The sequence below is a fragment of the Tamandua tetradactyla genome, chromosome 18 (assembly GCF_023851605.1).
Source record: "Tamandua tetradactyla isolate mTamTet1 chromosome 18, mTamTet1.pri, whole genome shotgun sequence".
NCBI classification, from domain to species: Eukaryota; Metazoa; Chordata; class Mammalia; order Pilosa; family Myrmecophagidae; genus Tamandua; species Tamandua tetradactyla.
In genome coordinates, this window is record NC_135344.1 from 73,095,607 (window position 1) to 73,120,785 (window position 25,179).

At 40.5% G+C, this 25,179-nt stretch overlaps 2 protein-coding genes across 12 annotated transcripts in view; one reads left to right on the forward strand and one right to left on the reverse strand.

Moving 5' to 3' along the window:
• RALBP1 (ralA binding protein 1) overlaps positions 1–14,787 on the forward strand; it is an 86,931-nt gene extending 72,144 nt beyond the window's left edge. For all 3 annotated transcript variants that reach the window (XM_077135978.1, XM_077135980.1, XM_077135979.1), the window contains exons 5-10: positions 477–638; positions 2,953–3,084; positions 9,427–9,534; positions 11,104–11,225; positions 11,460–11,583; positions 13,149–14,787. In XM_077135978.1, coding sequence (XP_076992093.1) covers positions 477–638; positions 2,953–3,084; positions 9,427–9,534; positions 11,104–11,225; positions 11,460–11,583; positions 13,149–13,415 — 915 coding nt within the window. In that variant the 3' untranslated portion in view covers positions 13,416–14,787. The remainder of the gene's footprint in view (positions 1–476; positions 639–2,952; positions 3,085–9,426; positions 9,535–11,103; positions 11,226–11,459; positions 11,584–13,148) is intronic.
• A 598-nt stretch (positions 14,788–15,385) lies between these two features.
• The window catches only part of PPP4R1 (protein phosphatase 4 regulatory subunit 1), a 129,509-nt gene continuing 119,715 nt past the window's right edge, over positions 15,386–25,179 (reverse strand). For 7 of the 9 annotated variants that reach the window (XM_077135977.1, XM_077135974.1, XM_077135972.1 and 4 more), the window contains 4 exons: positions 19,796–19,916; positions 19,565–19,699; positions 19,015–19,156; positions 16,890–18,046 (listed from right to left, as the gene is read on the reverse strand). In XM_077135977.1, coding sequence (XP_076992092.1) covers positions 17,883–18,046; positions 19,015–19,156; positions 19,565–19,699; positions 19,796–19,916 — 562 coding nt within the window. In that variant the 3' untranslated portion in view covers positions 16,890–17,882. Of the gene's footprint in view, positions 16,012–16,271; positions 16,363–16,889; positions 18,047–19,014; positions 19,157–19,564; positions 19,700–19,795; positions 19,917–25,179 lie in introns of those variants that run through there. The other 2 variants (XR_013165294.1, XR_013165295.1) reach the window with 2 other exon arrangements.

Below are 25,179 nucleotides of genomic sequence, written 5' to 3' on the forward strand. Positions count from 1 at the left end.
GCACTTCCCTCTAGCCTCTCTAATATACCTTAAACTAAAAAAGGTGATAGCTATATAATGCATAAAAATAACCTCCAGGATAACCTTTGACTCTGGTTGAAATCTCTCAGCCACTGACACTTATTTTTCTAATTTCTCTTTTCCCCCTTTTGGTCAAGGTTTTCTCAATCCCTTGATGCTGAGTCCCAGCTTATTCTAGGATTTCTGTCCCTCATTGCTAGTGAGGTTTACACCCCTGGGAGTCATGTCCCATGTAGAGGGGGGGAGGGCAGTGAGTTTGCTTGCTGTGTTGGCTGAAAGAAAGGCCACAACTGAGCAACAGAATAGGTTCTCTGGGGTTGACTGTTAGGCCTAATTTTAAGTAGGCTTAGCCTGTCCTTTGTGGGGATAAGTTTCATATGAACAAACCCCAAGATTGAGGGCTTGGCAAAATAGCATCATTTAAATTGTTTTCTTGAAAATATTTTTTTTCTTAGATTAGCAATCGTGTCCTATATGTGTTCTTCACACATGTGCAAGAGCTCTTTGGAAATGTGGTTCTAAAGCAGGTCACAAAGCCTCTGCGCTGGTCTAACATGGCTACGATGCCTGTGCTGCCTGGCACTCAGGAGAGCATCAAGGAGGAGATCAGAAGACAGGTGAGTGAAAACGGGGCCAGGCCTTTGAGCCCCGAGGAGCCAGCCTTTGCCCTGGCCACATGAACACTGAGTGTTGTTGTTACTAGCTCCAGTTCGTTGAGCACTTCCTGTGTCTGGAGCTGTGCTAGGCACATTCTTCATGGGACACTGAAGCCAGAAATTTCTGTCTGGCACCATTTCATGGCAAGTAAGTCAGATATCATGGTAGAAAGAACATTGATTTTGGAATTGAAAAACCTGGTTTTAAATTCTTACTGTGTGCCTAATTAATATTAGGCAAATTACTTTGCCTCCTGTAGCCTTGGTGTTCTCATTTTGAAATGGTTCTCATTTTGATGTGGATATTACTGTAAATGATATACTGCATGCACGGTGCTGGCAGTGGTCCAGAAATGCTTGCTGCTCCAGACAAGGCTGCTGCCATCATCAGCTCTATTTTAAAGATGAGAATGCTGAGGTTGAGGGTGGGTAAATACTTGCTGAGAGTTACCTGGTTGCTGAGCTGTTAATGAGGATTTGAGCCCGGATCTCAAGATTGCAAATTCTAGGCTGCTGTGACGTAGAGGCAGTGCCAGTGGCCTGTGGTGTGGTATTTTGTTTGGGTATTTTCCCCAACAAAACTGAATAAGAGCTTCAAGACTAAATAATACATTTACCTACTTGTTCATTATTGTGTCTTTTATTTGCATGCTAGTTATCTGGAGCAAATTTCAGATCCCTGCCAATATGTTTGGGGGGGAACGTGAACTAACTACTGTTGAACCAGTGTAAACTAAGAAATGAGAACCTCATGCCCAGGCAGAGCAAATAAGAATGCCATTATTCCGTTTCTTTAGAGATAATTGAAACATATGTGACTCTGTGTCTTTAGAAATTGCATTTGTATTTATTTATTTATTTTAAATTAAAAAAAATTTTTAAAACATAACATATAAAAACAAACATTCTTACCATATGATCATTCCATTCTTGGTATATGATCAATAACTCACAACATCATCACATAGTTGTGTATTCATCATCATCATGATCATTTCTTAGAACATTTGCATCAACTCAGAAAAAGAAATAAAAAGAAAAAAGAAAAAATTCACATATACCATACCCCTTACCCCTCCCTTTCATTGATCACTAGCATTTCAATCTACTAAATTATTTTAATATTTGTTCCCCCTATTATTTATTTATTTTTAATCCATATGTTTTACTCATCTGTCCATAGGTAGATAAAAGGAGCATCAGACACAAGGTTTTCGCAGTCACACAGTCACATTGCGAAAGCTGTATCAGTATACAATCATCTTCAAGAAACATAGCTATTGGAACACAACTCTACATTTTCAGGCACTTCCCTCCAACCTCTCCATTATACCTTAACTAAAAAGGTGATATCTATATAATGTGTAAGAATAACCTCCAGGATAACCTCTCAACTCTGTTTGAAATCTCTCAGCCATTGACACTTTATTTTGTTTCATTTCTCACTTCTCCCTTTTGGTCGAGAAGGTTTTCTCAATCCCTTGGGGCTCAGTCCCAGCTCATTCTAGGATTTCTGTTCCATGTTGCCAGAAAGGTTCAACACCCCTGGGAGTCATGTCCCATGTAGAGAGGGGGAGGGCAGTGAGTTTGCTTGTTATTTTGGCTGAGAGAGAGAGGCCACATCTGAGCAACAAAAGAGGTTCTCTTGGGGGTAACAGGCCTGATTTTAAATAGGCTTAGCCTATCTTTTGTGGGGTTAAGTTTCATATGAACAAACCCCAAGAATGGGGGCTCAACCTATTGCTTTGCTTGTGGAAATATCAAGAATTCTCCACCTGGGGAGGTTGAATTTTCCCCCTTTCTTGCCATATATTTTGCAAATGCTTTTTTATTCACCCTGGGATTTATTGGGGCATCACTCTGGATGATTTCTACAAAATTTCATGCCCTGCTCAAGGTTCCATATACTTATGGTGTCCAATTAAACTGTCCACATAAGTTATATTAGGAAATGCACTATTCAAAATATAGATTTTGTACCAAATAAACATTTTTTGCTTTAGTCTCACACAAGTTAAAGTTTTAAAATATGAATTATCATCTATTTTCAACACTGTTTTGTTCTTCCTCATGAAAAAACATTTTTTTAATCTGTACATTTAGTCCCTATCATTATACACTCTAGGCATTCCTAATTATACCATCTCAATCTTTATCATCTAACTTGAAACATATGTGACTGTGTATCTTTAGAAATTGCATTTGTATTTATTTTATTTGTATTTATTTTAAAATAATAGAACATGGAATACTAGTGTGTGGTATTGTTTTGTAGGAGTTTCTCTTGAATTGTTTACATCGAGATTTGCAGGGTGGAATAAAGGATTTATCTAAAGAAGAACGGTTATGGGAAGTACAAAGAATTTTGACAGCCCTTAAAAGAAAACTGAGGGAAGCTAAAAGACAAGTGAGTAAACTTTTTAATACATCATGTTTATGATAAAATAGAAAAGGAACGTGTTGGAGTTAGTATAAAAATGTACCGTTTTAATTATTTCTTATAAAAATACATTGTAGGGGGGGTACAAGGATAGTTCAGTGATAGAATTCTTGCCTGCCATGTGGGAAACCCATGTTCAATTCCTGGTCCATGCCCTTTCCCCAAAACAAACAAACAAACAAACAAACAAAAATTCGATAAATTGTGCTGCAATAATGGGATACTCACATGGAAAAGTAATGAAATGTGACTCCGCCATATAGCATACAAAAAACAAAAACAAAAAATACATTGTATACATACCTCTTAATGGGAAATTTATCCACACAAATGTTCTCAGTTCTGGATCATTGGTAATTCAGTTTGGTATCAGATATTTCATTTCATTTTTTGGGGGGGGGGGGGTGTGATGCATAATTAGATATACGGTCTCCTGAATGGAAAGCGAGCATTCTGCCACTGAAGCACCCATGTGCCCCAAATTAAAAAAAAAAATTTTTTAATTAAAAAGATGATTTTACTTAAAGATCCCTTGTCATTTCCAGCGTGATTATCTCTATAAACAGATTTCTAAAGATGAGAAGCAGGTTGGATGGTGATTTCATATTTAGTGATTACTGGGGAGTTTAAAGAGTTTAGATGGAGTTAACTCTATAGAAACAGTGATAAGTGGAAGATACTAAAGAGCCAGAAGGGGCTTACTTTAGAAGAATGGCTTTATGTCACAAACTACTGATAAATTTAGGGCACACTAATCGAGATTTCTGATCCTCCCCTCTAGGTTAGGGTGTGTTGCTTGGCTGTAGGATTTTGAAGTCACCAGCTACATCACCTGAAACCTGTAGACTCTTTTACAGTACTTATGCAGATTAAACTGCAGGATCCAAACTGCCTTACCAAGGAGCATTGGTTAGTCCTTAGGAGACTTGGAGCCTGTGAGAGTGGGTTGTGGTTGTGTCAAAGACATTCATTTTATTGCTCTGAGGTTTGAGATTTGTGTTTACGTAGAGGATAGCTGACTGTTTTTTCATTTTAACAGTCATATATTTTTCACAAAGAGATTTTGGGACAGAGAGACTAACAAAAGCTTGCTATGCTTTATTTTTAAAGCAGTTTTATTGATAAATTCACATACCTTACAATCCATCTAAACTGTGCAATAATGTCTTCTAGTATATTCTCAGAGTTGTACATTCATTACTACAATCAAATTCTAGAACATTTTCGCCTCCAAGAGGGTTCACTGTTATATAGTTCCATTTTTCATCCTCTGGCTTTCTTTCTAATGTATACATGACCCTAAACATTCTCTGTCAACCACAATCATGTTGACATATCACTGTTAATTACATTCATTGTAATGTACTACCATCACCTCCATCTATTTCCAAACAGTTAAAATCAACCTTATTTTATATTCTGCACAAATTAAGCATCCATTGCCTAGTCTCTACCCTGGTGACCCTTCTATCTTCTAGATATTAACACTATGAGTTTGCTAGGTATATTTAGCTCATATTAATGAAATCATACAATATTTGTCCTTTTGTGTCTGACTTATTTCATTCAACATAATGTCCTCAAGGTTCATCCGTGTTGTCTTCTGCATCAGGGCTTCATTTCTTCTTATAACTGAATAATATTCCATCTTGCATAGTATACACCATATTTTGTTTATCCATTCATTGGTTGATGGACACTTGGGTTGTTTCCTTCTTTTGGCAATTGTGAATAATGCCACTATGAACATTGGTGTGCAAATGTCTGTTTGTGTCCCTGCTTTGAGTTCTGCGAATCTACCTAGTAGTGGGGTTGCTGGATCATATGGCAGTTCTATACTTAGCTTCCTGAGGAACTGCCAAACTGTCTTTCTGCAGTGGCCGTACCATCCTACATTCCCACCAGCATTGACTAAGTATTCTTGTTTCTCCACATCCTCTCAAACACTTGCAAGTTTTTTTTTAAAATAGTGGCCATTGTAGAAAGTGTGAAATGTTATCTCATAGTTTTGATTTGCATTTTCGTAATAGCTAGTGATGCTGAGCATCTTTTCATTTGCTTTTTTTTAGCCTTTTGTATATTTTCTTTGGAAAAAAGTCAATTCATGTCTTTTGCCTATTTTTAAATTGGGTTGTTTGTCTTTTTATCGTTGAATTCCTAGATATTAATCCCTTATCAAATACGTAGTTTCCAATTATTTTCTCCCATTGAGTAGGCCGCCTTTTCACTCACTTGACAAAGTTCTTTGAAGCACAAAAGTTCAGTTTTGAGGAGGTCCCTTTGTCTATTTTTTCTTTCATTGCCTGTGCTTTGGGTGTCAGGTCTAAGACACCACTGCCTAACACAAGGTCTTGAAGATTCCTCCCTACATTTTCTTCAAGGAATTTTATGATTCTGACTTTTATATTTAGGTGTTTGAACCATTTTGAGTTAATTTCTGTATAAGGTATGAGATAGGAGTCCTCTTTCATTCTTTTGGATATGGATATCCAATTCTCCTAGCACCGTTTGGTGAAGAGATTGCTCTGTCCCAGTTGGTGGGCTTCAGCCTTATAAAAATCAGTTGACCATAGATGTGAGGTCATATCTATTTCTAAACTCTCCATTCAACTCCATTGGTCCGTATGTCTATCTTTATGTCAATACCGTGCTGTATTTATCACTGTAGCTTTGTAATATACTTCTTTTTTTTTTTTTTTTTTGTAAAATGCTTTAAAGTCAAGAAGTGAAAGTCCTCCAACGTTGTTTTTTGTTTTTTCAAGATATTTTGGCTATTCAGGGCCCCTTACTCTTCCAAATAAACTTCGTGATTGGCTTTCCCATTTCTTAAAATTAGACCATTGGAATTTTGATTGGGATTGCATTGAATCAGTAAATCAGTTTGGGTAGAATGGACATCTTAACAATATTTAGTCTTCCAATCCATGAACACGAAATGTCCTTCCATTTATTTAGGTCTTCTTTTATTTCTTTTAGCAATGCTTTGAAATTCTCCAGTTACAACTCCTGAATATATGTAAAAGCTTATAATCTAGGTCCCTTTCCAATAGGCCCTAATCTGATAACCCATGCTCGCAACTTCAGTCCTCCAAATTTGTGTGTTCTAGTTAGTCCATGTGAGTGAGGCATGATAATAATTGTCTTTTTGTTTCTGACATTTCACTCAACATGCTGTCCTCAAGGTTCATTCACCTAGTTGTATGCCTCCTTTTATGTATTTTTTTTTAAAAGCCAAGTTCTTTTTTATTATTATTATTATTATTATTTTTTAACATGGACAGGTACCAGGAATCGAACCCGGGTCCTCTGGCATGGCAGGCAAGCATTCTTGCCTGCTAAGCCACTGTGGCCTGCCCCTTTTATGTATTTTTAATCTCATCTATTGTGCCTTTCATTCCCATAAGTTCTGTTATTTTTTTTTGCATGCTTTCATATTCTTCTTTATGCTCACCCAGTGTGTTCTTAATATCCTTTATCTCTTTAACCATATTTTTCTTTATCTCCTTGATTTAGAAGATTTGTTTGGACATCTTTGATTAGTTTCAAATTCTGCATCTCCTCTGAGTTTTTAATTTGCTCTTTTGACTGGGCCATATCTTCTTGTTTCTTAGTATGACTTGTAGCTTTTTGCTGATATCTGGGCATGTAATTATCTTGATGAGATTATTATGAAGGTAAGTTTCTCTTTTTCATTTAGGACTTTGGTGTTGATTGGGTTTGTGTTTAGGCTCTTCTTTGACATTTGGTTCATCTTTATTTCCCAGATAAAACAGGGCCAGGAGAGATGTTGAAAGGCCTTTTATTCAGCTCCCCAAGGCTGTGCTTTCCTGGCCTCCTCAGAGCAGTGCTCTTCGGCATCCTATTTCCCATAGCCCTAAGAAGCAGGGTATATTGAGTCCTTTGCTGGTTCCTCTGTGATGCAGTTTGAAATAGTGGTCCGGCTGTGCCTGCCTGGGATGGGCTAAAACAGTGGGACCCAGCAGTCTAAATTCGCTGGCCACAGTTGGGTCAACATAGGGCTGTGTACCCTCTGTTCTTGGGGGAGAGTACTTCTGTAGCCCTCCTAGTCCGCGGCAGCCCTGCCAGGCACAGACCAGACTGACAGAAGCTGTTGCCTTGCGGGTGTGGGGATGGGTGCCAGGAGCCGAGGCTGGGGTTACTCACAGACTCTCAACATAGTTCCTCAGGCTCCATGTCCCATTCCTCCCTGGTCTCAGTATTCCCCGCGTCTCTGGAGCCCTGGAACTGTTGTTTCAGATGGGGCTCTGCCTGTCCAGTAGGTGTTTTTAGAAGAGGCATGTGCCCTGCTGCTCCCTGTTCCACCATCTTCCCAGAAGTCTGCATTCAGAATTAATTGATTTTTGCAGAATTATAGGATATAAGATCAGTTATACAAAAGTCAGTTATATTTCTATATATTAGCAATGAACAATTGGATATTCACTATGAGTAAAAAAGGACCAAAATAAGTGGAGAGACATACCATGCACATGGAGCAGAGGACTTAGTATTGCTGAAATGATCTGTTTGCCCACACTGATCTACAGACTGAATTCCAGCCAAAATCCAAACAGGCATTTTTTGTAGAAATTGACAAACTGTTCTAAAATTTTTGTGGAAATACAAATGACCTAGAAGCGCGTAACAATTCTGAAAAAGAACTAAGTTAGGGTACTCATACTACCTGATTTTAAGACTTAGGTCTAAGGACAGACTTATAAAATACGAAGTCCAGAAACAGACCCATACATTCATGGACTGTTAGTTGTCAACAAAGATGCTAGGCCATTCAACTGGGAAAGGACACACTGTCAGCAAATGGAGCCCAAACAATAGGATCTCTGTAGGCAAAAACTGTGATTCATTCCTCTCACCATAGACAAAAATTAACTCAAAATGTATGGTAAACTAAGACTTCAAGCTATAAAACTTGCAGAAGAACACAGAAAAAATCTTTCTGGCTTTCGATTAGGCAGTGATTTCTTAAATAGAAGACAGAAACCACATTTCATCAGACTTTTAAATCATGCTGTCCAAAAGACATCATTAAGAAAATAAATGTGAAAACCAGAGTCTGAGACACATCTGATCAAGGATTTGAACTAGTGTATGTAAATAACTCTTATAATTTAATAATAAGACAATTCAATTTTAAAAAGACAAAAGAATTGAACAGATCTTCACCATAGAAGATAAGCCGATGGCAAACACATGAAAAGATGCTCAACAGGTTAGTCATGAAAGAAATGAAAACTGTGAGATACTAGTTCACACCGACTGAGTGGATTAAAGGGTCAAGTGCTGTCAAGAATGTGGAGCAGGTGTGCAGCGGTGGTTCAGTGGTAGAGTTCTCGCCTGCTACACTGGAGACCCAGATTTGATTCCCGGTGCCTGCCCATGCGAAAAAGAAAAATAGAGAATGTGGAGCAACTGCAACTCTCATACATTGCTCTTGGTAATGTAAAATGGTGCCCATTTTTGAAAAATGGTTTGGCAATTTCTTATAAACATATGGCTACCATATGACCCAGCAATCTACTTTTGGTATTTATCAAAGAGAGGAAAGTATATATATATTTCAGGCATAAACTGAAATGTTCTTAATAGCTCTGTTTATAATAGCTCCAAAGTAGAAAGGACTAAATGTCCAGCTGTGGCTGAATAAACAAATTGGGGTACATTCATGCCATGGAATATTACTCAGTACATTACTCATACAAACAGCAAAATAGATGAATCCGGAAAGCATTATGCAGAGTGAGAGAAGCCAGATAAAGACTACTTACTGATTGAATTTAGATGAAATTTTAGAAAAGGTAAAACTAGTGATGGAAAGCACCTCAGTGGTTGGCAGGGCCCACTGGGATGACAGAGGCGGGCCTTGACTGCAGAGAGACCCAGGAGTACTTTCTGTGAGGATGAAAAATGTTAAGTATTATGATTGTTGCAGTATTTACTTGAATCCAATTAGTCAAAACTAATTGGATTGTCCACTTAAAATTGACACCTCCACCACCACAGAAAGTATCACAGAATGTAATTTATTTGGACGAATTCCCAAAACTGAACCTTTATCACAGTACAGCATTATGCTAGTATCCCCATATTATTTTCCAAGCCCAGCCAACAATGCCCAGCCATCCAGGTTGTTCATCTGACTGTTACTGTTATTTTTTCAGTTCTAGAAGGAAATTTCTAGTGGTGTGAATTATCAAAGTAATTTAAAAAACAAAACCACTGAGGGAGTGTTGGATATGTGTTAGATATAGGTGGAACAGTTTTTTTTTTTCCATTTGTCTTCCTTGACAGGAATGTGAAACCAAGATTGCACAAGAGATAGCCAGTCTTTCGAAAGAGGATGTTTCCAAAGAAGAAATGAGTGAAAATGAAGAAGTTATAAATATTCTCCTTGCCCAGGTAAGCTAAACTTTTCTCTATTTTGTCAGACTCTGATTGGTCATTTAAAAATCATAATTTGAAAAGCTGAACTACAGAGGTGTGAGACTGTTAACCAAAATTGCAAAATGATTTTGAGGTTTTAGAGGGACTGGGCCTTTTTAATTTGGTCCTTCCTTTATGCTGTGTTTCTTAAAATATTTGACTTATGGAGAAAGAAACTACCAAGTGCCAAGTGACCGCTCCCCACTGGACGCTGCTCTGGGTGCTTTTCTGACTCCTATTTAGTCCACTCGCGGTCTGTGGTATTTGTTCCTTGTTTATAAGATTTCATTAAATAATATTGTCTTTGATGTCACAAAGTTTTGACCCCCCAAATGTAATGACAGATTTCAGCAGATAGTTGTTGCTGTTAATACCTTTTTGGCATTGTGATTTTATTCTTTGCAGGTAGAACTCAATTGTTGGAGGTGACTATCTTTATTATTGGGTTGTTTGCTGTATCTGGTGCCTTCTGTACCCCAAGCATGGCACTGAAGATGTCATTTGTTTCTTTCTGAATTTCTCAAGTCAGCCTTACTCTGTTCTGGACATTCTCAGTTTAGCTAAAAAGGAATGAAGTTCTAGGCTCTGCAAGTTGACGTTCTTTTCTGTCACTTCTGAAAAGTACATTATTTTTCCAAGCAGGAACACATAACTCTTCTGCTCCTCCTCTTTTTTTTTATTATGTCTTTATTATCTCCCTGATAAATTTATGTTAGCTTTAGTACAGTTCCCTTTGTTCAGAACCACCTGGGAAATACTGCATATTACATCTTTAAAAGAGAGGGACTTTGGGGTTTATATTAAAACTTCTAGTCTCTTTCAAGTTTAACCACAGATACTTACTCTGTGGGAAGTAATTCTCTAGACTTTTGTCTGTATCTAACACCTCCTTGCTGTAGCCTTAAATCACTGTTACCCACTTAAAGACTGGTGGTCTAATCAGCTTTAGTGATGGAGATGCTGTTAAGACAGACTATTTACTGTTTAAATATCATGGGGGGTATGGGTTGAGGAGGCTGCATGACCTATGGTGAGGAAAAAACTTTCCTTCTGAGAACTTCTTTCCTTCACACAGATGTCTTTAAGGTGGTGCTGAGAGTGGCCACACCTCCTTGATCCTTCTTTTCCTAGTGGAGGTATCGAAGGCTACTTTGGCTCTGAAGCAGAGATAGGAAAGCAGTAAGAAACGTCTGGGAAGCCAAAGCTGCTTCAGTCATTTGAATTCACACCTGGCCCTGCCCCTGTGGAAGGAGGAGGGAGCCTTTGCAGAAGGAGGACTCTGGATTCTAATGTGGCATTTTAGGCCCTGAGAAAAATCTAGTCACTCCCCCAACATAATTTCATTTACCTTTTCTCACAGAAGACTTCTCAACCTCAAGGAGATAGGGTGTTTTTTTGGTTGTGCAGTACAATAAGCTTTCACATAACTCCTCAGCACTAGGTAGGGTGGTAGGGTTAAACAGTTCAGGACAACACAAGAGCCCAAAAGACATGATTTGTCCTAAACTGATGCTCTGAGGTGCTCACCAGTGGTTGCTCTCTTAGGAGAACGAGATCCTGACGGAGCAAGAGGAGCTCCTCGCCATGGAGCAGTTCCTGCGCCGGCAGATTGCTTCGGAGAAAGAAGAGATCGAACGTCTGCGAGCCGAGATTGCCGAGATCCAGAGGTAGGGGGATGCCAGGGGCTTCTGAGGTGTCCTAGAATGTCAGCCTTCCATAAACACACTTCTTCACCTTAAACACCTTCATACTAACAGACTAGGCTTCTGAAATTAATCCTCCTTAAATTCCTTGTTTATCAAGGCTTGATTAGTGTTGCAATAAATAGACTCACGAAAACCCAGTACAAGTGTATTGTTCCCTACTTACCTGCCACGTTTCTGTTCTTTCCACCCTTTCAGCCGTCAGCAGCATGGTCGAAGTGAAACTGAGGAGTATTCCTCCGAGAGTGAGAGTGAGAGTGAGGACGAAGAGGAGCTGCAGATCATTCTGGAAGACTTACAGAGACAGAATGAAGAGCTGGAAGTGAGTTTGGGGGTAAATAAAAATACTAACTTCTCGGAAGTCCTAGAGGCCACATTTTTCCCATAAAACTTTCATTTCCTTAGTAACCAGTGTGTGTGGGGGGGTTGAGTAGAGGAATTTAGGGGCATCTTGATGGAGCCAAGCAGTTGTCCACGTGTCCTCCTGTGGCTGGTTTCAGGCCTGTGGTGGGGGGCAGTGACCCTGTCCAACTTGGCTGTGTCCTTTTCCCAACTTAAAAGAGAGGTTCACTGAACTGTGGCACTTGGGCACAAGTTCATAGAGAAAAGGAACAGAAAAAGAAATACTAGTGGAAGGTAGAAATGTCCCCTTTAACCTCTTGTGGGTAAAATGAGGAACGTTTTCCTCTTGGCCCTTGTACCCACATGGTGGTGGGAGAATATGAGCATGGCAGTAGGAGTCTGGGTGACAGCTTGTAGTGAAAGACTGATGTGGTCTTGGTCAGAATTTGCCTTCTTACCCCGTAGGACTGAGGGGGGGCTCTGCCCTCTCCCTCAGGGTGTCAGTGTGGCCAGCTTAGTTGTGCTGCTGGGGCAGACCCAAGCCCCACAGTCACCACAGAAGCTCTCAGTGCCAAACTCACATGCCACCCTCCAAGACCAAGACACTTCCATGAGGGGGACACGCAATGTGGGGTCAGGTCACCAGGGAGCTTCCACTCGATGGCACCGTCATCTTCTTTCTTAACATTGCAAGTCATATTAAAATACTAAGCAGGAAAACACATTCCAGAACTATAACACTTGGGATATAGGCTCAGAAGGTTCAGAGAAGATGGTTGTCTCTGGCATATCACTTTCAACTTGGGTGTCGCTAAGGGGCCCCAAGGTGGCTGCTCCCAGCCCAGCTTCTCCTAGCCAGCAGGAAGGGGAGAACCAAGGGCAAGATGCGTAAGCGCATCCGGGCAGTAGCATGGCCACTGTCTCATTAGCAGAGATGAAGCTGAGGCTACCGCCACACGCCATCCCCATGGGAAAAGGGGCAATGGATGCTGATGGCCACAGCAAAGGGCTTAGCTTCTGTGTCATATCACCAAATGGTGCTGATGAGAGCACAGATGGTTAAGCACTGATAGTTTTCTGTTGTTTGACTGGGCAGCCGCCTTCAGATTTCAAGTAAATATTCAGAAAGGACATTGCTGTTCAGACATATCTAGGTTTTTAATCTAGTCTCTAACTATCCCCTCTAGTTACTTCTGAAACTACTTTTATTTTCCCCTTATTTAAGGGCTGTTTAGGAACCAGTGCAGAAATATAAATTGCTTTAATAACTAGACCACTTAATTATTAATTGTTGTCTATTGGTACATTTTTTCCAGAGGTTTACTCTGCTGCAATTAGGAGCCTAGTTTAAATTCTTGGAGTGTATCTCCTCTGAGTCAAGGTGTTTACGTGCCTCATTTGGGGATATTCGCATGCGTGTTTATGTCTTCAGTCTTACAGCTGAGTTGACTTAGGTACAGTCGCTAACTGTTCTTTGCTCCTGAATCGTCATTCCTTTTGACCTTCTTGCTGAAGTGATAACTGCCCTTTCTGTCATTCCTAAAGATAAAGAACAATCATTTGAATCAAGCAATTCATGAAGAGCGAGAGGCCATCATCGAGCTGCGTGTACAGCTCCGGCTGCTCCAGATGCAGCGAGCCAAGTCTGAGCAGCAGGTGCTGGAAGAGGAAGAGCCTGAGAAACGTGGAAGTGTGGTTCCGCCACCACGGGACAATATCCTCGAGCCAAAAGTAGCTAAAGAGCAGCCAAAGGCAGCCAAGGAGCAAGTCAAGCCATCGCCAAGCAAAGACAGGAAGGAAACACCAATCTGAGCAGCTGTGTGGGATCATCACAGAATCCTCCAGACTTAAAAAGACCTGTGCATCTTACTGTAATACCGAGAATCCCCGTGTGGTGTACATTATGTAAAATGTCTTTTATTCTCAGAGACTCTGCTCTGTCTCATACTAAGTACTTCTACCCGTCAGGCTCAGGTTACATGGGGGGCAAAGCATTGCAAGCATTTGGGGCTTGGAGGGGACAGATGAGTTTTCCATATAATGTCAGCTTATTTGAAGATTAATTTTCTTTAACTTAAAATAACTCCTAACCTTCGAGTGGCTTCTTTTAAAACCAAAAATTGTCTTTCTTTGCTTTTTTTAATCACAGCAGAATCAGGATCTCTTTCTCTCATTCAAGGGGGAAAATAACAGAAGTTGAATACTGTATACCTGCCTTGTGGGTTGATCCATTGTCTCTGTCGGGATTTCTGCTTACCTAGTCACTCTTGCTTGTGCCTTTATACCTTTTCGGTGCAGATTATGTAATGGGAACCGCCTCAGATTTCTAACTGGCCAGAAAGGCCCTTACTGGGAGTCACCTTGGCCCACCGTATCAATTCCATTTTACACTCTCAGCCACAGTGGCCATGCCCGACTCCGGCAGCTTCACCACTGCCAGCAGAGATGGTGCTGGGGAACATGCCGGCAGCTTGGAGTAGAGCACCTGCCCTTGCTGTTCCTGGACGCTAGCGATCAGCCAGTGTTTTCCACTGAGTTGGGTAGAACTAATCCATCCGCATAAAGGATCTATTTGTTTGACCCTTCAGTGACAGCAGGATGGCTTTTATTGCTCGCTCTGGCTGGAATGTAAATGTCCCTCTGCCCGAGTGAGTCACAGGTGTGCCCTGATCTGCATCATTTCAGCGGGCCCACTGGTGGACTCCCGAGGTGACAAGACTGAACCATAAAAATAAATACTGCTTTTCCTTTTAATGGTAGTGAGGATCTCCCCACCCCATTTTCTGGCTTCAGATTCAGGTCTAGATCTGGGGCTTCTGGGGCAGGCTGGCTCCTGAGCCTGCTGTGCCCCCTGCACGGTCAGGATGGACAGCAGCCAGGAGACGGCTCAGGAGCTCATGGCTGTGAAACAAACCCCATCCCCCCAAGGTGACGAGAGAGACCCCCAAGAGTGCTCTATCCTCGTCTCCTCTCAGTTAGTATTTATTTTCAGCACCTGTTTGATGTGGTTTTTTATCCTCTACCTATTGCACTGTTGTGACTTGTTGGCCATTATTTGATTTTTGTACGGAAAAAAAAAAAGCTTTGTTATAGAAATCAGCATACTATTTTTTTAAATCTGGAGAAGAGATATTATGGTGACTGAAAATATGGTCAGGTGTCAAATATAAATGTATAAAGCCTTCTTGCTGTCCTGTCATACTGCATTTTGTATTTGCTGGCAATATCAAAGATTTCTGTTGGTATAAATGCTTAATTTCTATCAAGGTGTCATGGATTTTTAAAATTAGTATTTCATTGTAAATGTCTCAATGTTGGTTTATTTTTGCCAGGACCATTATTGATCAAGCAAATAAATTCAACAGCCATTTGGGGAAAAAAAAGCTTCCCGTTTTTTGTACACCCTGTTTGAAATAATTGACATAGCTGATAAGGAGGTGGGTTAAGTAGTTCTTTAAAGTCCAAGAATGTTTTTTTTTAAATAACTTGTCCTCCCCCATGTGGAGTGGATTCCTAAGGGGACTGTGATTTGTGCCAGCATACTGTGCTGAATCCTCCCCAAAGGGAGACTGCTGCTGACACATCCCATGACTGGGTCAAGTTTATCTCCAAGAAACTTGCTAGCCCAGACGTGGAGGTGAGCTGTGCCCTTCCAGTGGGGTGCCCATGCCCTGCAAAGGGAACTATTCGGTCTGATTACAGATGTTTGCATTTCAGATGTGAAATGGAGACTCACCCCAAGCCAACCGTTATTAGCTGCCCGATATTAAATACCTCTCAGGACAATGACAACCAACTTTATTCATTTGTACATTGTGAAATTAACAATACTAATTAGAAATTGAGAGTACTAGTTGTGTTTGGCTACTGGGGGATTTGAAAGGAACTGAGAGTAACTGTCTTCATTTGCCTGGTTTGCTGCTGCTTTGGGGAGCCCCGCTTCCTCCCTGAGTAGGCCCTGTCTAGTGGGGTGCTGGGTTCCAATCGCCCACTCGCCTGGGGCTCCCACTGCCACCACCTCAGGCCTGCAAAAGCCTGCCCCATCAAGCAGACTTCTCCAGGGCAACACCTCAGGTATCACCACTGCAGCCATTGTGTAGAGCTGGAATAGGAGACAGGCGCCATCTGACTCTTCCATTATTTTCAATTCATTAGAGATAATTCAGCCTGGGAGTAACTTGCCAACAATCTGCTCCAGTCGCTGAACAACGTAGGTGCCTTTTTGCATTTGTTACCATTGAGATCACAATTTCAATATGGTATCTGGAGCACTGTATAACCCACAAGGGGGGTTGAGGCTAGTCGGTGGTACAGTATCAAGCAGCTGCGTGAAGGCTAGAAAGCAGGTGCCCCGGCACCATCAGCCCAAAGTCAGGAGCTCTTTATCCCAAAATACACATTGTTGATGCTATAAAAAGATACAGCTATTAGTGTACGATTCGAATGTAATTTACAGAACTAAAATTCTTGGGGACAAAATATGTTATATGTGACTCAAAAAACAGGCTAAACTCAATCAGAACAGGTCATGCCCCCACTCCTTAAGTCTCTGCTTTAATGCCACTTTAACAGACACCCCTGCCACCCCTGGTCCTCCTGACCCATCACCTTCACCCTCCTTATCCCCTTTTATTCTGCACAATCCTGTCCCTGCTCTCCACTTAATACCTGGCGTACATGGTTGTTGATTCATTTGTCCTTCGTGGAAGAGTTCACAGCTGTGCTCCCAGTGCACAAGTATCTGGCTTATAATGTAAGACTAAAGAACAAAAGACTTAACTGTAGTAGTTTATATAGGAAGCAACCCATGTATTCCCAAATCCCACTCAATGAAGTCCAAAAGGATATATTCTGACTTACTGCAACCCTGAGGAGTCACAGCTAGCTGAGCAAGTAAAACCCTAAATTATATAAGCACCACAAGGACCCAGCTACTCCAAGGAATTTTCAGCTCGTGCTTTTAACATTTACACATAGGGGTTTACAAAAGTGCCTTCACAGATCATCTCACATAACCACAAAACAAGCGTGTGGGAGAAAGGGCATATGCTGCCAATTCTCCATCTTATAGATGGAGAAACCGAGGCTCAGAGGTGCTTTACTGTGTCTCAGAGCTTCAGCATGAGTCCAAAAGCAGTCATCAGAGGAGGCCTGGCCGGTGTGGCCTTGACAAACTCCTGCTTGGTACCCACCCTTCCGGGGCTTGGCGCAGCCCCTGCTGTTTGCCAAGAGCAAGGCACCACCCGCAGCAACAGGCACAGAGGCTGGAGGAATTACCAAACCAGGTAAAAGACAAATACTTTAATCTAGTGTCCCCATTTTATACTAATACAGGTCACAAATTGCATTTATTCATAGACAGCTAGAAAACAATCAAAAGTGTATATATATATATCTCTGTATATAGATCTTATTAATAAATTTTATTTGGACAAGTCAGAGAACTTGTGCCACACAGTTTTAAACAGCATGATTAAAGACGGCAGCACTCCAAGAGCGGTCACGGATGTGGACAGTGTGTGAACAAACAGCTGCACCTCGGAGCCGGTCATGATCGCGTTAAAACCACCTGGCAGATAGTGCGTGTGCTAACAAACTTCCTTCAGGTCATGACCAGCATGAAGAAATCAGGACATAGATAACTGAGCAAATGTTCTGTAAATGTGTACAGCAATATGCTGCATTTAAGAGTTAAAATCAGATACTATTTTAGTGTTAGCATTAAGCCCTTAGGAGAAATCCCCCAAAAAATCTCCTTTCCCATTTATACTCATCAAAAACTATTCACTGTTTGGGCTGGGCTGGCGGCCACAGAGCCCAGGCAGGTCCTTGTCCGGATAAAATTGCTTAGAGCTAATACTGAAGGTCTCTTTCATATCCTGGCTCACATCTGCCCTTTGGCTTTAAGAATTCCATCTATGGCCGTTAAATAAAACCAGGAGAGAACAATGCGGATCGCTGGGAATCTCATCCCTTCCAAAATGAGAATGCTCTGCCAATTCAAGTTTCATTCAGTCAGGAAGACGGAAAGATTTAAGGCTTCGGTGACAATTATAATCCTCTGAGAAATTATTTTTCCTTAAAGTCAAGAAACGATAATAGTGTTTTTAGTGTACTTTCTCTTGACTCTTCAAATCCCTGGTCTGAGGTGTGGAAAACTTTCACCTGCAAGTAAGTCTGGCAAGAGAGGAAGATCCTTCCACCTTCACGCAAGGCCGTCCCAGACCGCACTGTGGGAAGTGCGTGGAGAGCGTAGGAAAGGCCCCGGCGCTGTGCTTCCTAGTAAGTGGATGAGGCTGTGCTCGCAGCATCTTCGGCAGCCCTGGTGCTGGTGGGGTGTGTGCTGGCGAAGTACTGGACATCGCTGTCCCGGTCCATCTGGAGGGCCACGACCGCCTGCTCCACGGCTTCCTGATGGCAGCTGGCAGAAGCCAAGAAGTATTCTGGAAGGCACAAGGACAGATTACAGATCACATGAGTGTCATGTATTTACCAGTTTTGTCAAGTATGAGTAGGAAAACTCCTTAGTCATTAGAAAACATGACTAAGCTATGCTGAATTACAACAGTATCCCAAACTGATCTGTGTTAATGTGGGGGAAAAAATCCAAATATAGGAGGAATTTGAAGATTTTTCTAGGATGTTGATTATTATGACTACATCACATGATATTCAAACGTAGATAAGCAGTATTGACCTAGAAAATATATTAAAACATTATACTTCTTATCTATTAACTCAGTAAAAGGAAAAATACCTCCAAACACCAATTGCAAACCCGTACGCATGCACAATATAAAAATCACACCAAACAAAAAAAGTCCACTCTGGTTATTTCATTATAATTGTTAAATTAAAAATTTACATGAATCCCAAAGGCAAAAAAGACACAATACTCATACAACCTTATTCCTTGAGGTGTGCTACAAACTACTTAAGTTTTGTTCATGAATTCCTGCATTCACTGATATGTGTAAGGCATTTTGGGGGATTATATTACAATTAATAGAACCACCTGAATCTTGAGGAGTTTAGACTCTGCACCAAAGGAAATACTATGAGCCACTGTGCTTCCAGCTACCGAATGGCAAGTAAGGAAGCAAGCATGCTTCCCAGCCCTCAAACAACATGACATGTCAAGGGGGCCTCCTCTATAGTCAGTGACTTTCAGCTGTAAGTGAATACCTGAAATTTTCAGAATTTCAGTTCTGAAAATTACTAAGTTCTCAGTTATGAAAATGATACATGCCCACAATAAAAAAATTTCGACTAGAATAGAAATGTAACAAGTCCCTTTCCTCACCCTTTAAGAACCAATATTAACCTTCCACCACATTATTTTCTATTTCGTATTTACCTATTCAATGAAGTCCATGCCCCCCACTTTTTCTGACAGAGGCACCTTACCTACCTTTTTCTAACAGAGTTTGTCTTAATGTTTTTGCAAGTAGTACTCTAACGTTTGGGACCCTATCGTTTGCTAAAGTTAACAAATGAGGCATCAGATGTGCAGCAAACTGGTCCATGGGAAGGCAATCATCTTCGATGACGGTCTGGTGAAAAGAAAGAAGTGCTTAGGTTGCTATGTAAATTCAGTCCACTAAGTTATAATACTAGCTCACATAATCTTGTAGAGACAACCTGAATGCTGCAAATTTTAGTTACTGCTTTTGAAAGCAGCATTCCAGAGCTCTTGGGAATTCAAAACAAAAGTGAATAATGAACCGCTCACATGCAGAGACAAACACTTTATAAAGGTCACCCGGAGACCGGAGACCTGGGAGCCTCCGCCCGCTCCGTAAGGGGCTAGCTGGGGGGGTGAAAGGAGCCTGTAAAGAGCCAGATGGCAAAGGTCTGTTTCTTGAGGGGGTGAAAGGGTGTGAGGGACAGGCAGCAAAGGAAAGGAGAAACAAGGTTTGAGAGGAAAGTTCACCACGGAGGAAAGCCTGTCCCTGGCTCACCTGGCAGACAAAGACAAAGGCTTGCCGACCAGACCATCTGGGACACCGACCAAAGCTGTCTATGAGCTCATGGATGAGGTCCGCGCCAAACGTCCGCGGGCTGGCCAAGTGCAGCTTCTTCACCATCTCGCTGACCTAGGAGTGTTAAAACGGGAAACTGAGGAGTACCTTCTCTTCCGTGACAGTATAAAATAGTGTGCTGAACTAACACGTAAAAAATTTAACACATACCAACTTGTAGGAAATCCAACGAACAGAAGAAACTTTATCGGCACACAGATTCAGAGCAATGGGACGTAAATAGTCATAAACGTCCCTGGGACTATACAACTCTAGAAGTAATATCAGCTGTCTGTGAAAACAAATAAACAAAATATTATTAAACTTAAATAAGACAAATGAAAAGAGGTTAATTTTCATCTAAATTTGCTTTCCAGATCTTGATGAAGTCAATTAACTGTTTAAATCTTGAAACACATTGATTAAAATCTTGGAACCTAATTAGCTTCTAAAACATACCCTCTGCCCCTCGTTCTACCCCCTAGAAAACCCACAAGTTTTCAACAACCTAACAAACAAGGAAACTATTATTTGGAATTAGGACAAGCTGCATAAGTCTTATAAAATTTACTTAACCAAACAAAAGGTTTGCTGCGATGCCCTGGCTCTCTATCAGACTGGTAGCAACACCAGGGCAGGCCCCCCGTTTACAGGGTCAATCCACGCTCAGGGCCCAGGGGGTCCGGCACACAAGGTGCACAGACTGTGTCTCTCACGCACAGAACTGGCTCTAAACCCTGTGTATCTGGAAACGCCACAGAAGCACTAGACAAGCTCAAGGAGTATCTCTTACCTGTAGAATGTCAGGAAAACAAATGCTGTAGGTTTGTTCTGTCCCCAGAGGGACAGCAAAAGAGCACATTTTCTAGAATGTTCAACTGGAACATGGAATTCATTTTCCATAGTGAACTATTTAGAGTATGTTGAGAAAGTAAAAACTAATGCTGTTGGGTATACAAATCAGATCTTTAAATAAATGCTGCAGCAGATTTAGGTAGCTTGATTGAATTTTTCAAGACCTGCAGCTGCTCTGGTGGCCACTCTTGCCAGTGAGGTCTCATGAGAACTAAAGGCTACAACGCCCGCTGCACAGATCTGAGCAGGTGACGCAAACTGGGTATGAATGTGGCTTCGGGCTTTCAGATTTCATGTACAAGACTGTTTAAATTTCTAACCAGCAGGAAGTAAACTATGAACATGAATACAGACAACACAGGATTAGACAAATGTGCCTGTGTGTGGTGTATACACAAACCCGCAAAGACACACACTTCTCATCTCTATGACACACTGTTCAAAACAAAAATCCTGCACTTAAAAAAAACCCTAGTTAGCAATCACAAATCCTTCTGCTTAGGACAAAGCTGCAAAGAAGGTCTCCCTGAACCTAACAGGAAAAGGCTGGACAAATTACAAAATCTTTCCTTAGAACTTAAGAATGCCAAGACTGAGAGACTTACAGGGCCGGACTCCCCAAAGGGACAAGGCCCTGCCCTGGAGATAGGTATAGCTATCTCCAAAGCTGATGAGAAAAAAAAAAATACAGAAGAGATGCAGATGAGAGCTTAGAACTTAGTCGTGTCTAAGGTTCTCCATGTGAACAAAAGAGAATATTAACCTTGAATGTTAGTATAGTCATACGGTCAGGTTTGTCAAGCCCTAAGCCTTGTATTCACAAGACAATACTCTTTATTCCAGGTGGAGAGGCAGACACCTTGAGACAAGCCCCCCCTCCCCCGCTTAAGCACAAGCAAAAGTCTCCCAGTGGTGGAGGAGGAACAGGAAAGCCCCCCCAAACCTAACCACAGACCCCAGGCAGAGGGCGGATGCCCCAGCCAGAGGGAAGGAACTCAGAGGAAAATCCCAGAAGCACGGCATATCCAAACAGTGAGGTCGGACAAAATAACCGAGTGCCTCTCCCCAGCATGAGCCCGCCACACTGAAACAATGGTCCACAGCTGGGGGCAGGGGGTGCAGGAGACCTCAGCCATGCAGGGGCCAGTGACAGGGAAAACCTGAGGGCAGGGTACTAGCGCCACGTAAGCCCACCTTCAGCCAAGAGCCACAGCAAGGGGACAGCCACAACTACAATCAGAAAACACAGCTGCTGACCTAGCAAAAATAAAAGACTAGAAGAAGAGGCTGTGAGCAACCATATGCCAACCAATAAACCAGATGAAATGCATAAATTCCTAGGATTACACAAAGTACCCAAACTGACTCAAAAATAGAAGATCCCAACAGATCAAGAACCATGAAAGATAAGGAAACAGTAATCACAGGAGAATTTTACCAAACATTCAAATTAGATATGACACCAAAAACATAATCCTACTCAAACTCTTGTAAAAAACTGCAGAGAAGGGAGCACTTGCTAAATCATTCTGTGAGGCCAGAAGCCCTAATACCAACCTAGATAAAGATACCACAGGAAAAGAACATCACAGACTAATATCCCTTATGAATCTAGATATAAAACCTTCCACAAAACACCAACAAACCAAGTTCAACAGCGTGTTAAAAGGATAATAAGCATGACCAAGTGGAATTTATCCCAGGAATGCAAGGGTGGCGCAACATAAGAAAAGCAATCAATGTAATATACATTAATAGAATGGAGGGAAAAAACTCCAAACATGATCATCTCAATTGCTGCAAAAAAGGCATATCACAAAATCCAGCACCTTTTCTTTATAAAAACATTCAGAAAACTAGGAATAGAAGTAAACTTCAATACGATAAAGGGCATTTATGGAAAACCCACAGCTAACAACATACTCAATGGTGAAAGAGAAAGCTTTCCTGTGAGATCAGGAACAAGACAAGGATGCCCACTTTCACCACTGCTACTCAACACTGTCCTGAAAGGTCCAGCAATTAGGTAAGAAAAAGAAATACAAAGTATCCAAATAGGAAAGGAAGAAATAAAACTATTACTATTCATAGATGACATGATTCTCTACAAAGAAAATCCTGAAGAATCTACAAGGCTTTTAGAGGTAATAAATTGATCCAGCAAAGTGGTGGAGTACGAGAACACCAAATAACAACCCAGTCCATCTCATGTTTATGGACCAGAAGACGTGATATTGTTAATGTCAATACTACCAAAAGTGATTTAAAAGATTCAACACAATTCTAATAGAAATTCCAATGCTTTCTTCACAGACATGGAAAAGCCAATCACCAAATTCATATGTAAAGGCAAGGGGCTCAAAAAAGCCAAAACCATCATGAAAAGGAAGAACAAAGTTGGAGGACTCACACTTCCATTTCAAAACTTATTATAAAGATATAAGAATCAAAATATCATGATACTGGCACAAGGACATAGGAAACAATGGAACGGAACTGAAAAACATACAACCATGTCCAAGTGATTTTTGGCAAAGGCACCAAATCCACTCAAAGTGAAACAAGATTCTCTTCAACAAATGGTGCTGGGAAAACTGGACGTCCACATGCAGAGAAGGATGAAGGTGGATCCTACATCTCATACCATATACAAACATTAATTCAGAATGGATCAATGACCTAAATATAAGAACCAAACAATAAAACTTAGAAGAAAATATAGGGAAATAGCTTCAGTATTAGGCAACAGGTTCTTAGATACGACACCAAAAACATAAGCAATAAGAAAACAAAATAGACAAATGGACTTCATCAAAATAAAAAATAATGTGCAAAGGACATGATGAATAAAGTAAAAAGAACCTGTAGAATGGGGGTGTAAACAGAAGCCATATACCTAGAAAATATTTAGTATCTAAAATATATAAAGAGCTTCTTCAACTCAACAAGAAAAAGACAACCCAATTTTAAAAATAGGCAAAGGATTTGAATAGGCATTTCTCCAAAGACAATTCAAAAAAGGCCAATAAACACATGAAAAGATACTCAACATCTATTAGTCATTAGGGAAATGAAAATTAAAATAACAATGAAATGTCACTTCATAACCATTAGAGGTATTTGAAGAGCAAAAATAACAACTGTTAGCACGGATGCAGAAACACAAGAACCCTTGCACAGCGCTGGTGGGAATATAAAATGGTGCAGCCACTGTGCAGTTGGCCAGGTCCTCAAAAAGTAAGTCACAGAAGTCTATGACCGGGAATCCCACTTCCAGGTATATACCCCAAAGAATTGAAAGCAGGATGTGAAGAGACATTTATACAGAAATGTTCATAGCAGCATTATTCAGAATAGCCAAAAGTGGGAAAGCAAGCAGTGCTGAGAAGGGAGTTTATATCTCTAATTCCTTACATTACAAAAGAAGAAAGATGTCAAATCAGAAACCAACCTCAATACTGGAAGAATTAGAAAAAAGAAGAGCAACTAAACCCAAGGCAAGCAAAAGGAAGGAAATAATCAAGAATATAGCAGAGCGAAATGAAATAGAAAACAAAACAAAAAACAATCAACAAAATCAAAAGTTGACTTATTGAAAAGATCAATAAAATTGACAAACCTTTAGACAGATTTGCAAATAAAAAAGAGAGAGGATACAAATAACCAAAATTAGAAATGAAAGGAGGGCAGTACTACCAACCCTGCTGAAATAAAAAAGGACAACAAAAGGCTACTATGAACTGTAAGACAATAAATAAGATAACCTAAATGAAATGGAAAACTTATTACAAACACAGAAACTACCTACACTGACTCCAGAAGAAACAGAAGATCTCAACAAACCAATTACTAGTAAAGAGATTGAATAGGCAATCAAAAAAAAAAACAGTTAAATGAAAACACCAAAAATAAAAACCTGGTATCAGAGCTGAAGAATTCTTGCCCCAGGCTCATTATAAGACGGGGCATGGATGAAGAAAGAATTAGTGAACCTAACAACAGGTAAAAAGAAATTCCCCAAAATGGAAAAGAGTTTTTAAAAACTAAAGCTCTACCATAACATCTAAGAAAATGGGACATCATTTGGCCTAGCACGTGTGTGACTGGAGTCCTACGTGGGGGAGAGACAGAAAACAGGAGGTAGAAACATCTGAGAGGATAATGATCAGCCAAGAATTTTCCAAAAACAATGAAAGATGCCAAACTACAGTTTCAAGATGCTCCAAGAACACTAAATAGGATAAATGCCACACAAAAAAGAGACGATAAAACACAATACCACCCATAGAAACATCATAATCACACTGCTAAAAACCATAGAAAAAGAGAAAATCTTGAGAGATTTTCAAAGATAAAGTCAGAATAAAAGTAAAAATGCCAGAGATCAATGATACAAGTTAATGTAGATTTTTAATGTACTGAAAGATAAGCCATTAAACCTAAATTCTATACCCAGCAAAAATATTAAAAATAAAATAAATGAAGGTGAGATCTAGAATTCAGATCAAAGAATATCTACAACTCATCAGCATAAAGACAACCCAATTAAAAAATAAGCAAAGGACAAGAATAGACATTCTTACGAAGAATACAAACAAATGGCCAATAAACACATGAAAAAATGCCTAACATCATTAGCCATTAGGAAATACAAATCAAACCACAATGAAATAGTACTTCACAACCATTAAGGGAGGTGT